The sequence below is a fragment of the Trachymyrmex cornetzi genome, unplaced genomic scaffold (genome assembly GCF_001594075.2).
Source record: "Trachymyrmex cornetzi isolate Tcor2-1 unplaced genomic scaffold, Tcor1.1 scaffold122, whole genome shotgun sequence".
In the NCBI taxonomy this organism is placed as follows: domain Eukaryota; kingdom Metazoa; phylum Arthropoda; class Insecta; order Hymenoptera; family Formicidae; genus Trachymyrmex; species Trachymyrmex cornetzi.
In genome coordinates, this window is record NW_017295784.1 from 2,935,934 (window position 1) to 2,950,892 (window position 14,959).

At 29.2% G+C, this 14,959-nt stretch overlaps 3 protein-coding genes across 5 annotated transcripts in view; 2 read left to right on the top strand and 1 right to left on the bottom strand.

Annotated features, from left to right (window-relative positions):
* Positions 1-5,897, top strand: part of Cad96Cb (protocadherin Fat 4-like Cad96Ca) — a 13,424-nt gene extending 7,527 nt beyond the window's left edge. The window contains exons 4-18 of the mRNA XM_018519347.1: positions 115-207; positions 300-407; positions 577-678; positions 1,247-1,372; positions 1,479-1,673; positions 1,757-1,838; positions 2,349-2,458; positions 2,541-2,687; positions 2,981-3,095; positions 3,173-3,242; positions 3,437-3,547; positions 3,641-3,814; positions 4,141-4,391; positions 4,701-4,972; positions 5,401-5,897. Of these exons, the coding sequence (XP_018374849.1) occupies positions 115-207; positions 300-407; positions 577-678; positions 1,247-1,372; positions 1,479-1,673; positions 1,757-1,838; positions 2,349-2,458; positions 2,541-2,687; positions 2,981-3,095; positions 3,173-3,242; positions 3,437-3,547; positions 3,641-3,814; positions 4,141-4,391; positions 4,701-4,972; positions 5,401-5,490 (2,046 nt within the window). The 3' untranslated portion in view covers positions 5,491-5,897. The remainder of the gene's footprint in view (positions 1-114; positions 208-299; positions 408-576; positions 679-1,246; positions 1,373-1,478; positions 1,674-1,756; positions 1,839-2,348; positions 2,459-2,540; positions 2,688-2,980; positions 3,096-3,172; positions 3,243-3,436; positions 3,548-3,640; positions 3,815-4,140; positions 4,392-4,700; positions 4,973-5,400) is intronic.
* A 1,095-nt stretch (positions 5,898-6,992) lies between these two features.
* LOC108768880 (C-type lectin domain family 4 member A) lies at positions 6,993-10,053 on the top strand. Of its 2 annotated transcripts, XM_018519542.1 has the most exons (6): positions 6,993-7,083; positions 8,147-8,378; positions 8,724-8,918; positions 9,126-9,230; positions 9,428-9,719; positions 9,860-10,053. In XM_018519542.1, the coding sequence occupies exons 2-6, from the start codon at positions 8,297-8,299 to the stop codon at positions 10,017-10,019; spliced, it is 834 nt and encodes a 277-aa protein (XP_018375044.1). In that variant the 5' UTR covers positions 6,993-7,083; positions 8,147-8,296; the 3' UTR covers positions 10,020-10,053. The 2 variants fall into 2 exon arrangements, with proteins under 2 accessions (XP_018375044.1, XP_018375054.1); XM_018519552.1 differs by lacking the exon at positions 6,993-7,083 and having other exon boundaries at positions 8,111-8,378.
* Positions 10,054-10,581: 528 nt separating this feature from the next.
* Positions 10,582-14,959, bottom strand: part of LOC108768861 (nicotinamidase) — a 5,365-nt gene continuing 987 nt past the window's right edge. Inside the window, exons 2-5 of one of the 2 annotated variants that reach the window (XM_018519520.1) lie at positions 12,098-12,359; positions 11,537-11,683; positions 10,845-11,189; positions 10,582-10,741 (exon numbers count right to left, since the gene is read on the bottom strand). In XM_018519520.1, the coding sequence (XP_018375022.1) occupies positions 10,736-10,741; positions 10,845-11,189; positions 11,537-11,683; positions 12,098-12,359 (760 nt within the window). In that variant the 3' untranslated portion in view covers positions 10,582-10,735. Of the gene's footprint in view, positions 10,742-10,835; positions 11,190-11,536; positions 11,684-12,097; positions 12,360-14,959 lie in introns of those variants that run through there. The other variant, XM_018519511.1, reaches the window with a different exon arrangement.

Here is a 14,959-nt window from a genome sequence, read left to right on the forward strand (position 1 = left end):
TATATATATATATATATATATATATATATATACCTAGAATATATACCTCTCTCTCTATATATATATGTTCTGATTTTTTTATCATTTTTAAGAAATTGTGATTAATTTTTAAAGGAATTCATCATACCAGTGAATATTCGGGTAACCGATGCGAATGATAATACACCGCAATTCGTGAATGCGCCTTACGTGCTGAATATTTCTGAGGTGAGCTAATCTTTGATATTTTTAATATTAAGTAATAAAAAAATATCAATTTTGCACATTTCTTTGATTTTAATATAGCATGAATATTCCAGGTTACTGTCGTTGGCACGAGAGTTCTGCAAGGAGTTCGAGCTGTCGACGCTGATCAACCAGGACCATTTTCTACTGTGCAGTATACAGTCCTACCAGGAGCTCACTCGGTGAATTTTGTGAACATTTATATGGCTAAATTATTTTTTTACTAATAATTCGCATTATCTCTTCATTCGTCATACATATTATATCTAGTATATTACTAATTATTATTCTTACAAATAACATTTTTATTCTTCAGAATATTATATAAATAATTATTTTTTTTATTCACAGGATTACTTTGTCTTCGTAAATGCTTTGGAAGGCACTCTTGTACTAAGAAAATCGCTAGATTACGAAAGTCTCACCAACTTCTCCGTTGATATCCGTGCACAAGTAAGTTCGATTTTACATTTCAGTTCAATATTTCAGAATATGGAATATTAAAAATTAACAAACGTGTCGTAGATAGTTTTCAAATTCCATTATTATTCTACAAATTCGACATATTACGTCACATAAAAATGAATATGTATCTAAAATTATTGCTGCGTAGAAGCTTTTTTTCTCAAATGGAAAAATGTGATTTAAATCAATTTGAATTGATTAAATTTCTGAACATAAATTCTCTTTTTATGTAACATAATATACGAAATCCATAAACCAATAACGGAGTTCATTATAAAAGCATTGTAAATGGATCATAACGGTCTTGAATAAATTGATTCGAATAAATTGATTCGAGTGATCAATGCGTATCGATACGCAACAATGAACAAGTGAAGCTTACAAAGAATTCATCGAACAATGCTATCTCTGACTATTTCTCACGCTTGTAATTATATTCTAACAATAGAAAGCCAAGAGTACTTTGTTTTTCGATATAATTATATATTTCTCAATAGTGTGTGTAAATTTTAACTTTTAATGACAATTTAACAATAAAAATTCTTGTTTGTTACAGGATCAAGGTAATCCACCACGATCGTCAACGACAACATTATACGTTAATGTTATCGATGCCGACGATCAGAATCCGGCTTTTTTGAACGATCAGTATAAGGTTACCGTACCTCGTCATATAAAAGGGGTAGGATTGACTTATTCTTTTTATAAAAATTTACTTCAGCCAGATTCAATTCTATAATATACGCAAAATAAATGTACAAAATAAGAATTAATTAATTATTTTTTAGAAAAAATCATTAAAAGTAGTACCTGCTGCGATAAAAGCTGTGGATCAAGACGTCGGTATAAATGCACCGGTCCGGTATACTATACGAGGTGGAATTTTACCCTTTTTGGATTTGAATTCTGAGACTGCTGAAATAGTCATGATACGCTCGCTGCAGGATCACGAATTAATGACTCCAGCAACTATTGTTATTAAGGTAGAAGTATCAACACATTTTTGTTTTTGATAGATTTAAAATTTTTTTAATATAATAATAATAATATTGTTTATAAAATATAGGGCACTCAAGTGAATAATGCAGATCGATACGCTCTTGCCACGGTTATTATATCGCGAGAAGATATGGTTGGTCCAACAGCAGGTAAATAATATAGCACCGAGACACTGCTGTATCTCCTGATATGTGCAGATTTAACAAATGTCTATATATCTATATATATTTATAAAAAATTAATTAATTAATAGACTAATTTTTTAAAATATATATAATATTTTTCTTAATTGTTATCTTTTATAATTTTCATATATATATATTTTTTATAGCAATTTATTATTATTTATATGTAATATATATTTGGTTATTAACTAGATGTAACATTATTACACATTTACTAGACATTTATTATATGTATACGATTTAAATTAATTACTTATCAATTATTATCTGTCTATTAAAACAAATTGGCAACTGTTAATAATTGTGATGAAAACACATTAATAATATTCTTTATTGGAACCAAAATTTAATTGTACACACGTTTGTATGCAAATATGAAATGTCAAAATAATGTTTAAAAGATGACGAATCAAATCGTTATCTATTTGGAAACAAATCTTATATAAAACTAGTTACTTATTTTATGGATGCTAGGCGGTCGATTACCTGTGAAATTTGTGCTGAAAAATCAGCAAACGAGCGTACCAGAGAATACGCCTTCTGGAAGCGTTCTTCTAACGGCAGGAGTCAACAAAGCTGATCCTGTAAGTAATGTGAAAATTTACTTTGACAATAAGAATGCAGATAAATCATGATATAGTAGCGTAGTATAGCTTCTGATCCTAGAATTTAAAATTCTGGCTCGTGGGCCCAGTGGAGGATTTAGAGAGATTCTCGATTACTAACTCTGGCGAGTTAATTCTCAAAGGGAATTTAGATTACGAACGGCGATTTCAGCATAGCTTCTTGATTCATGTCACAGATGGATATCATGTACGTATATCTCATTAATATTATAAAATTTACTTTGGTTAAATTACTTTGGACGCGTTTCATTTAACGTTCGCAACACGATCATTTCATCCTTGTTTAATATTTGAAAACGATAAGAATGATGCTCGCGAGCATTGAGAACGTTAAGTGGAACGTGCTCTCTATTGCTCATGTATGTATATAATATGTATATAGCATATATAAAATATATAAAATATAATATATGTTTAAACATATGTATAATATATATGTTTTAATATACTGTAATATACAATATATAAATATTTATTTAGAATGATACATCACATGTGAATGTTTCGGTCGAAGACGTGAACGAATGGGAACCTCGCTTCCAATATTCCCGGTACGAATTTCATGCTCATTCCGCGAGAGAAGGTTCCGTTGTAGGTAAGTTCCTCTTATATATTTAAATCTTGATTCAATTTCTATTCTATTCGATATTCAAAGAACACGTAATTTTTCAGGAAAATTAGAAGCAGCTGACGGCGACAGGGGAGATAAAGTCAACTTATCTCTCAGAGGACAAGATGCAAGGTATAAAATTGTTAAGTTTAATAATTTAGAAATAAAATTATATATTGAAAATATCATATACATAAAAAGAGACATACTTGCGATTTTAATTCCAAAAGAGAAACAAAATTTTTTAATTTAATTAAAATTACGTATACATACTCTTGGCAAAATAATTACAATCATTTTTAATAATTATATAAATTACTTTCTAGATCCTTCGAGATTAGAGATAACGGAGAATTAGTGCTGAGATCGTTGGGTTTATTTAACGGATCTTTGGCACGATTTATAGCGGTAGCTACCGATTCCGGAAAACCGCCAAGGTATTTATAAATTTGTGTGCAATTACTTGTTTCCTATTAATGATCATTCCAAACATTAACCTACAATTTGACATTTGTCTGCAATTTCTTTAGATCCAGTATGATTCCGGTGATCGTTCACATACCTAACGGCGGTTCATTGCCGATCGCTGCGAGAGCCGCACCCGCTTGGCTCGGTAGTAGCGTATTATTAGTTGCTATCTTCGGCGCAGTTTTGGGTCTTCTTGGAGTTGTCATACTTATTCTCATCCTTTACATTTATAAGCAGTAAGTAAATATGTCGAATATACACACAATGTATAGTTATATAAACATCCAGATTATCAATTTAAAACTCGGATCGAGATTCGGCTCGATAAGTTGGATGCATTTTAATGAAAATCGAATAATATTGAAAATGTAGCACGTAAACAGTACTTACAAATATAACAGTTACTGAATACTGTTATAAATATGCTGTATTTTTTTTTCTTTATACATTTTTAATTCTTTAGTCAAGAAATTTAGAATAAAAATATTAGAAACTTGAGGATATTTGAAAATTCTTATTAGATTAAGAGAAACAGAAAGTTTAATGTTTTTTTTCTTTTAAGCAAAAGGCCAAAAAGTGGTGGTTCGGTCAGCTCTGTGGGTACTGGATATCGTGAGAAATCACCAGTTCCTTCGGCTCTAAGTCCCACTCCGCAAGTTCTAGGCGCTAACGTTCTTCAAGACGGCTTGGAAGGCCCACGGAATCGGCGTCACGATATTGACGACGAGAATGATAACGTCGACAGCCGTAACGAAATCGATAATCCCGTCTTCGGAGAAACCAATGAAAGCTCGTATAGTACAACAATCAAAAGTACGTTTCTATAGGCAGCAGAAGTCAAGCAGTGCTGCACATGCTTTCTATTCTTCATGCTCGGCATAATTTAACTCGACATACTTTACTTTGAATTTTTAACTTTTCTTTTTATGGATCTATTAACTGATTACCAAAAATTTCTCAATACAATTTCTCGATACAATTACTGAAATAAAATTTCTTTTTTATTATATTTCTTCTTTCCTATAAGCAATTTGCAATTACAAAGTTTTCATAAAATCACAATTCTGTTCGAATTGTCGAAGATGTATGACATTAAGATACCCTCGTCTCGTTTTTTATTAGGTATAGCCTCGGCGAGACAATTACCATTATACACCCGACACAAAGTGGCGCCCGCTCCAAATCCGCCAGCTTTATCAGCAACTTCGAACATTCCTAATATCGGTGGACTTGTGCAGAATATGAATGATCTGAGTGCTAGAACCAATCTGGATACTGGATCTCACGACTCTTCCAATTATTCCGGAGATCCTCCAGACTCTCTCGTGCCAGCGTGGCCTGCTAGTTCAGCTTTGCCGAGGATCAAAAAGTTATCCTGGGACGACGATGATAGAGTAATTATTTTACAATAAATTTATTTGCAAAATCCAACAAATAAATAAATAAATCTATAAATATTTTATTTACTCTATATTAAATAGCAAATAGAAAAAAATCTTGTAATATTTCGTGAATTCGTTTTGTAGAAGTGTTTTGCAAATTGTTAAAAGAATTTAATTTAAACAATGTGACAATTTAAGCAACTGAAATTGTGTTCAAATCGCAATATTTTTAATTATGTTAAATTGTATTGAACAATTTAAATAGAGAATAACGTTTCGTGTCGCGATATATTAATCGTTTCCTAAAGAGTACAATTGCATTAACTTATGCAAGAGAAATAATTAAATCCAAGTTCGCCAGCAAATACAAACTTCATGCAATCCTAAAGAGCAGATAGATGGAGAACACAATAGAAACAAAAGTATTTATCGTTTTTCAGACTGTGGATAGCGTCGAGGTCGCGGCGGAAACGCGAACCGGAGACAATCAAGTTGGCAACGAGAGGCTCAATCTCACTGTGTACTTCTAACGATCCATTATTTTGTAAATGGGACGAATAACGACGGGAAGACTGTTGTAAACGCTATTTGATCAGTTCAGTTAAATAAAGTCTCGTTGATGTCGAAATTCTTTGAATGAACTTCGAAGCATCGCAACGCGATGCGACCTTACCCGCGTATTCGGTCCACAGAGTATCTGTGCTATCTGCGCAGCATAGCGTCAAAATTCGTATTATCCTGAATAGATTACGTCCATTATTTGCGTGATGCGACATCGATCTCTGTTATTATATAAAGTAATCACTAAAAATAGCTAGAAATTGAACAATAGGAAAATGTTACACACGGTATAAAAATTTTTTTACGTTAAAACGGAAAGAAAAAAAATAGCGAATTAAAATATGATAAGTCTGACATTCCTGTAAATCTAATTTTGAGGAACCTGTAAATTATTAACACATAAAAAGAAAAAATAATAAAATATTTTTTATAATTATATTATTAATGTACAAGAAATATTACGATTGTATAGTTTCGGCATACTCCATTGCCTTGTTAATAAAATCAATAATTACCGATAATTTGACTTTCGCACGTAAAACATTATTCTAATGCTTATTATTTTAAGTTTTATTACAGATTTCTAAACCGCTAATATTTTATTTTGATAAAATTTACTTTCGAGAAAACATTCAAGCTTAATATACACGCCACAAGAATGAAAGTTTAATGCATATAAACATAAATTACAAGTTACATGATCACGTTATCAGAAAGTATAATGCGAGAAAGTATAATAGCTGGTCGCACGTTTCTGTCATTAAGAGGTAGATGAAGTTTCCGTGTTTGCACTTTGTTGTTGAAACTACCGATATTCGAATGTACCGAGGAAACCGTGTCAGTAGGTTGATCTTCGCGAGTAATTACACAACGAATAAATGAACGAACATTTGCGGAATTGAAATTCATGACTTTCGTTAAAAATAACAAAATACAATATTAGGCATAAAATTGCTGAAGAACAATATATTTTTTCAGGATAAAATGTCATAAAAATATTTTTTTGAAATACAATTCTATTTGGACTTGTCTTTCTTTGCTATAAGCACCCTTTAATTATTCTTTTTAACATAAGAATCAATTTCTGCAATAATCAAGAGAAATAGTTTTATATAAAAAATTTTTATATATAATCTACATTCTATAATTATTACATATGAAAAATTACGAATGTCTAAAAGACTTACACAAATTTTAATGATTAATCTATTATTACAAAAATTTTACATTTATTACCACTTTTATCATTAAAGAAATGTTAAGATAAATATGACAAATTACTCTTATATTCTTCATCGATATTTTCGTGATACTGCTATAAAATTTATATATATATTCCTTTGCTATTTAGTAAAACTGTTATTATAATCAGTAACTTATCAGATCCCATCTGAGGTAGACTTGCCGAAGAAAGTGACTTGACTTCTAAGGTGGGGAGAAAGTGACCTAGAGAGGTCTACGACATCGTCCTCGAATCTTTTCTTCTCAGTCTTCCGTGACGTATGATTGGGTGTGGAATATACGAGTGGTACCAAGAAGAAAATATCGTGTGAGAAGTTAAGGTATTTACATTTTCAACACATAAATTCTATGGTTGCTTTTGTAAAAAAATGTATAAAGAAGCTATAAAAAAATTCATTTGTTTTATTTAAAATATCTCGCTGATTTTTTACATAAAAATTTCAAAAATTGTAAAAATGTATGTTTTAATAATACATACTTTTTGCTAAAGAAGTAAAAAGATATAATTAGCTTATATAATTAAATTTTAATCTAAACGTTAATTTAAATCATAATATATAAATTAATATTAAGATATAATTATTCGTGTTTTATTGTTTTGCTTTAATTTCTTCCGATTTGCAATATTCATATATAATTTCTATATATATTTAATTAAAAGAAACGATATACTGGATATGACAGCAGTATAACAATAAGTCTATAATTTTTAACGTATATACATCATTGAAATTTCAAGGTTAAATGTTACCAGTCAATTCTGTAAATGAGGTTGATAAAAGAGAATTCTATGACATTCCAATTCTTTATCGTTTCCGACATTCATTATATACCAACTTCCTTAATTTCATATATTACACAATTACTATTACGTGCAACAAAATATACATACCGAAATATACATATACGACGTAAATGTTTCTAAAAAGAAAATATTTCTCTAAATATATATCATGAAATATTTACATGCATAAATTTATCTAAAATGTTATGCTAATAAAATATTATATTATTATTTTTGTAAATCAGTATCTTTAATAATAAGAATTAATTAGAATCAAATAATGAGATAAAATATAAAGGAACAATGCTTCTCTTTGTAAAAATTATTATAATTTTAGTTGTAAACGGAAGAATTTGTTTCTATAATATTTCAAATTACTTTGTTCTTTTACTTGTCTAATACAATAATAATAGTATTCAAATTTTGTTAAAAGCAAATACTCATATTCTTAAATATACATATTCTCTTTATCTAAAAATTACTTCTTTTTAACCTTACGTCGTTAAATACATCACATATGAGTGTACAATGAAATTTTCCAACATATTTTCTTGCATCCGGGTATTTCCTATTTCAACATGCTGCTGTAAACTTTCCAGGAGAAAGTCAGATACACAACATTGATTCAAGAGAAAAACGGAGCATCTTTATTTCGTTTACTTTATATTTCGTGGAAAGTAAACGCCGGCCTTTCAATTTCTGTATCCAAGATCTCATCTGCAGTATATTTCTTCATTTGTCTCAAAATCATGACGATGAGAAAGATAGCTGTGCAATTATATTCTCCAATTATACTTGTCACGTTAGTAGCAATAATCAATTTGGTATCTGGTACGTATTATGATTTACAAATACAACGTTTTAACAATTTATATTAAAAAATTAAATATAAGATTGAAGTTATCATTATATAATTATATCTACTTATAAATAAAAATAATTAACAAAAATGACAAAAGTACACAAAAAATGTTTACTGTTTTAATAATTAATTTTTTTCTGATGTCATCTACAATTATTATTAATCAAATTGTTATACTATTATATTATTATATATATTAAATTACAATATTCAATTATGAAAAATACAATAAGACATAAATTTTTAATCTGATTATGCGATTAAATCTTTTAATATATTCAATATAATTTTATTTGCTGTGTAATCATCCTTAGGGAATTTAACGACTGTTACGATAAATCATGGTCCATGGACAGAAATTCTGGAAAATTGGATTACTCTTCCAAGGCACCAGTTCAACAATTCTCGTGCCACACGAGAGATGAAGATTGATAATAAGAGTTTTACAGTATCTAAAATCATCGCATCAAATAAAAGAGACGTTTCTGAAACTGATCTTTACCTACTTAGTACGATTTATAAGATATTTAAAAAAATTCAAAAGAAAAGAAATTAATTTAATAATTTCAATTTTTAATATAATTTATAAATAATTGCAACAATTACATAATTAAAGAAAAAAATTTTATAATAAAAAAATTATTAAAAATGTAATAAAAAAATATTTTTTAATTAAAAGAATGAGATTTATGAATTTTTTAAATGAAAATTTACAGGTGCTATTGAAAAATTAGTGTACAGAGTAGACTATCTAGAAAAAAGAGTAAGAAGAGCAGAAGAATTATTGTACTACGTTATTGCTGGAAATAATAAAATGAAAGGTAAAATTTCTTCAATATAAAAAGATCGATTTAAAAAATCATTTCGATATAATATATGATATATAATATATGATGATAATCAAGACGTCGATTCGACGTCAATTTGATGATTTCGATGTCAATTCCATTGTCATTTCTCACTGAGGAGTTTAATACAGCTTTAATCTATATCGTTTATTGTGTCATCGCTTTTTTAGAACCTTGTCCTACTAATTACACGAGAATGGGCCAAAATTGCTATCACTTCAGTAATCGTGATTTTGACTGGAAATCATCGGGTAGCCTTTGCCGTGGTATGGGTGGACATTTGGTCGAATTCAACACGGTCGAGGAGAACCAAGATGTAATCGCGGGTATAATGTCAAACTCCAAATTTAAGGGCAATAATTTCTGGACAGGTGGCTTAAATCCAGGGCTTTTATGGATTTGGGCCAACAGTGCTAGACCGGTTCAACAAGATACTAAACAGACCGTCATTGGTGATGGCAGGTTGGTATCGCTCTTAAGTAGAATATTTTTACATAGATAAAATAGATTATCAATAGCGTACATATATTAAAATTTTTAATTAGCATGACAATTAATTCTCAACATTAAATATTCGAATTATAAATTATTTTAAATTGTAGGTGCTTGAAGTTAACTTTCAACGCATCGTCGAAACTTTATTCATACAGAGGTGAAGATTGCAGCTCAAGGCAAAGATATATTTGCGAATTGACGGTCGAAGACGAATCAGCAAACAGGATCGAAAGGACAGCACGATTATTAATTGATAAAAGTGATTAGGCGCATTTTAGCGGACGAAAATAACAAATCAAACACGACGAATTATATTTATTTATAAACATATCTTTTATAAGTATATCTTTTTAGTAATTTAATTAGAAAATTTTTTATTGCCAAGTATAATTGCTTTTTTAATAAAAAATATAATATATTTATAGGTTTTTCTTGATAATATAAGTGCTAAGTTTGCGTATATTTAAATAAATTGATATTTCAGTAAATTATATTATCATTTATAAATATATTCATCGTTATGAAAAATTATTAATGATATTTGATGTAATGTATTAAACCACAAATTGAAGGTTTATAATTTTATATAAATTTCAACTTATATATATCTTTATCTCATCATAGTACTTGCTAGTGTAATGTATCATTGTATGTAAAAATAAATTAAAATTAATTCATCTTATGTTTTGCAATTATCTCCATTCCTCATAAAAATTGAAATATTTAGATAAGAGTTAAACAAAATCTTCTAAACGATTGTAGAATTAATAACTGATAACAGGGATAAAAAGAGGTAAAAATTAACAGAATCATTTTTACGTTTTTTCTCTCTGTTCTATTTTAAGTGCAACTTTAGATTTTGTTAGATTTGACAAAAAATAGTCATTATTTTTTAATCTGTAAAAGACTGGAGGCCCCTTTAGGAACTCGACAGTGGCGTCATCTTTTTTGTCACTCAACCCCATGACATTGACAAAAAAGTTCTAGCCCTTAAAATAAAAAAATCGATCAAAAACATGCCGGTCCTCAGAAGGTTAAGAAATATTTTTTACATAATATGATAAACCTATGAATAGGTTTTGTTTAACTTACAAACTTCGCGGCGTGATGCGCCATCACCAGACTATGCTTGCCCTCGTTCACCAAGGACAGGATGAGGTCAGAACATGTCACTAGTGCGCCATTTTCAATGTATGATTTAGTCGTTATGTCATCGGGTTTTGTACTACGGCAGCAATCATCAATCACAGCTACGGGATAACCCAATCGCAAACCATCCAAAGACGTCTCCTTTACACATATATTATAGGCAATACCGCAGGTATATAAGAGCGTGGCTCCAACGGCCGATAAAATTTTTTCAAGTTCTGAGGAGCCTTCCGCAATTTTTTCAAATGCTGAATAAGATTCTTTGTCTGGATCCTGACCCTTATATACCTTGAGTATAAAAAGGGAAGAATATTCCGATTAATTAAGTTAGGTACACCAGATTGCTTAATATCAGATGTATATAATTTCAAAGATAATTTATAAATAGATAGATTTAAAGAACTGTAGGAATTCATGCCTTAATTCTTAAATAACAATTCGTAAATATAGAAGAAAGAAATAACTGCCAGAGGTTTACGTGATAAGGACATCTATACAATTGCTTCATATGTGATATCAGTTACTACGCAGTTCTAAAGAATTAGACTAATTAGAGAATCTTTAGTGAAATAAATAAATAAATACATATATATGACACAGCTCTCTATCCCTTTTATATAAAATTGAACTATTACCCGTTCGGAAGAAGGCAATATTAGCAGATCTTTATGCAATTCAGCGCCCCAGGTGTTCTTAACACAATGTTTTGGCCAAAGTACTTGCTTTAAATGAGGTTGCAAGAAAACAACGGTATCGAAGGGTTTCGCCGTTTCCTTAGTGATCTATTTCACATTGAAGGATTATCTTATATTTATTAATTATTTAGGATTGTAGAACTACAGGCTAAATCTACCTCGGATAAGATTTATTATTTTAATTCATAAAAAAAAAACATCAAAAATTCAAATGTGTTACCGACATAAAAATAAAAAAAGTTATCTAAAAGGACATGTTAAAAAATGTTTTAGACATTTCTATTTTATATTATATACATATATAGATAGCTAAAACTAGTTTTGTATAAATTTATGATATGTAGAAAAATAGCAATGGCTAATATGAAAAAGAATAAGATTAAAACGTTAATATTAAATTTATTTTTTCATTTATTTATTTGAATTATTTTATTAAACTATTTTATTTTCTTGAATTATTTTATGGAACTATTTTATTATCAGGCAGGCATGTTTAAATACCTCAGATTTCGGGTGAAGTTCGCGCATCGCCAAATTGTCAAAGAAGCTGATGTGATTCTCGGGATGCCAATCCTGTGTATATATCACTTTGTCCCAGTGACCCTCTCTCAAAAGTCGATTTATCGGTTCCACCACTTCCAACCCCTCTTGCCCAAAGCCGCATTTTCGAAGTGCTAGCGTGCCATCAATGAAATCGTTCTGTACATCGACGACTAGCAAAACATTGACAGGATTCACAATCGTATGTATCCATTTACAACACCTACAACAAAAATTTGTTTATTGTAAAAAACAAATCCAAACTTTATCTCTAAGCAATTTGCTTTTAACCAATTATTTGTACAAATAAAAATCCGAACTAAATAAAAATTCTCTCTGCCTTTTTTTCAATTTAATTCAATAAATAATTTAGAAAATCATTTTACATTAATTTATACATATATATACACATATATAGTTGTTGACTTGACTATAATTAGGAATAAAGAAATATATAAAAAGAGAGAGAAACACGAAAGCTCGTCATAGGCTTGGCAACAAATAAATATATGACCAATAGTTAAAGAAAAGAGCATATACAAAGACATTAGCATTAAAATTAATTATTCATTGAAATGAATTATTCATTAAAAAAAAAACAACGAAAAATAACTATAATTCCTTATTATCGGGCAAGAATGTGTTAAGAGAGATGGAAAGGTTTGGACAATTGAAAATTATACAAAATTTGTATCGTTTATAAACAACTGAATAAACATGCATAAAGTTTCTTTTTCAAAATTCATTTGCGAAATAATAAGACGTTTATTATCTGACTCTTTATTATGATAACTTCATTTTGATGATAGCAGTGTCGCTGCGCGTAGCTTAGCGCCGAGACACTATCAGGGTTTCCAGATCTGTTTTTAATTTACTGAAACATAAATTTTCTTTTTAGCATGTTTCGAATGGTTTCTTAACAAATAAAATCAGCCATGAAAGTCCACAACATATGAATAATTGAGGACAATATTGATATTTAAATAAAACAAGTAACCAAACTCTCGAGAATGTCAAAATAAAGAACAAATAAGGGCTAATGAGAGTTTTTCACGCGGTTGTTAGTTCGAAAATAAGAATCGTTTATTGTCGAAATATAGTATAAATTCGAGTACCTGTTCCTACGAGGCTTGGTTCCAACTACCTAAAAATGAAGATCCTTACAATGCGTCGCATGCTCATTTTACTGGCTGTGTTTGTATGTGTTTTAGAAACATTAAATAAAGTTTTTTGATTGCAATACTGATGTACTTTGCGTTTTATTATCGATTTCTCGGAGCATCTCATATTAGGAGCACAATTTTTTTACTTTGCGATTTGCTCACTTTTTACATTCCTTTAATTTAAAAAAAATATAATTTGAACTAAATTTTACGTAACATTATCTTAAAGCTTATTAAATTCCCTTCAAAATGACCTATAATTTTTTTTAATTCTGCCCATAGACTTCTAGCATTTACCTAAAATGAATCGGTATCTCATAATAGGGGCCTTTCCTCTATGTATGCTATTTTACATATATTCGATAAATTTATTCTTTCATCTCTTTCTTTTTCTGGAATAAAAATATAACGTTCGAGAATAATCAAACTTGTATATCTAAATAAAAATTCAAGTAGAATCATAATAATGTTAATATGATATTAAAGGTCTTCCTTATTCAGAGGCGTAAAAATGTAGTTTCTAGAAATGGTTTATATATATGTATAAATTATATACCCGATCAAGATAAAATTTTTTTATCAATTTTAGAAGCAAAATAGTCTCCCACTCCTCCAATCCCCTCTTTCCGCGTTAAAAATAACATAAAAATCGCAGGAAATTCCTCGCTACAATCCTGCGAAAATTAAAATATTCTAATCGTTCGTTTTGATCAGTATTCTACCATGATACATAATTACTAAACCAACATTTGGATTAAAATATTGAAATTTAACAAAATGGAAGCTAAATGAAAATTATATTTCGATTTCCAGTATTTTTTCAAGCACTATCTTAATAAAAAAAGGATTAAATAATTGATAAATATAAACAAATTGTGGTCTAGGAAATGCAAAAAAGTGTCAGTGTAATAATTGTGCGAAGTTTCAAATCAATCAAGCCGGTTTTTCGAGAAAGTTTTCCATGATTTTGTAAACATGGTTTTGAGAAAAACGGTTTTAAAGTTTGAAATTAATTTTCTAATTCAAATGATTGTAACAAGTATTATGCATGTAATAGCCAACTATAATATAGCCGAAGCTTACTTTTCATTTCGGTTCTCTCTACTTATTCTAATTAAGAATCCTGACAATAAAATGTCTCTTGAAAAGAGCACAATGCATTTGGCATTTCAATACCTATTCTATTCGTTCCGCAACGTCTCACAAAATGTCTATTATCGCAAAAAAATATTTTTTTTTTTCAAAATCGCTTTAAGGATTAATTTTACACACGTATAAGATTTAAAAGATTCAATCATTTAAAAATCGATTTTTCTCAATCCCAATGAAAAAAATCTTTTAAAATAAATCGTAATTAATCGAAAAACTTTTAATAATCATTTTGGAGTCATTTTCATGTCATCATGACTTGATATTTTGTTCTGGGTTCAGAGTTCAGATTCCCACCTAAGTGTCATCAGATATCATTATCCTTGTTATTTACCAAATGTTGAACAAGGATAACATGACACATGGAGAGCATTCAGGTAGGAATCCGAATACCTCTTTCTTTATGAATACATTAAAGTAAACATATATATAATAGTAAAACGTAGTTTCAACTTTATATATATATATATATATATATATATATATATATACTAAGGCTTTTTTTTATAAA

Excerpts from the sequence above, each read along its gene's own strand:
- LOC108768880 (XM_018519542.1), top strand. The coding sequence starts at position 8,297 with ATGACGATGAGAAAGATAGCTGTGCAATTATATTCTCCAATTATACTT. Across the intron at positions 8,919-9,125 it reads AACTGATCTTTACCTACTTA|GTGCTATTGAAAAATTAGTG; the intron begins GTACGATTTATA and ends GAAAATTTACAG. Across the intron at positions 9,720-9,859 it reads ACCGTCATTGGTGATGGCAG|GTGCTTGAAGTTAACTTTCA; the intron begins GTTGGTATCGCT and ends TTTAAATTGTAG.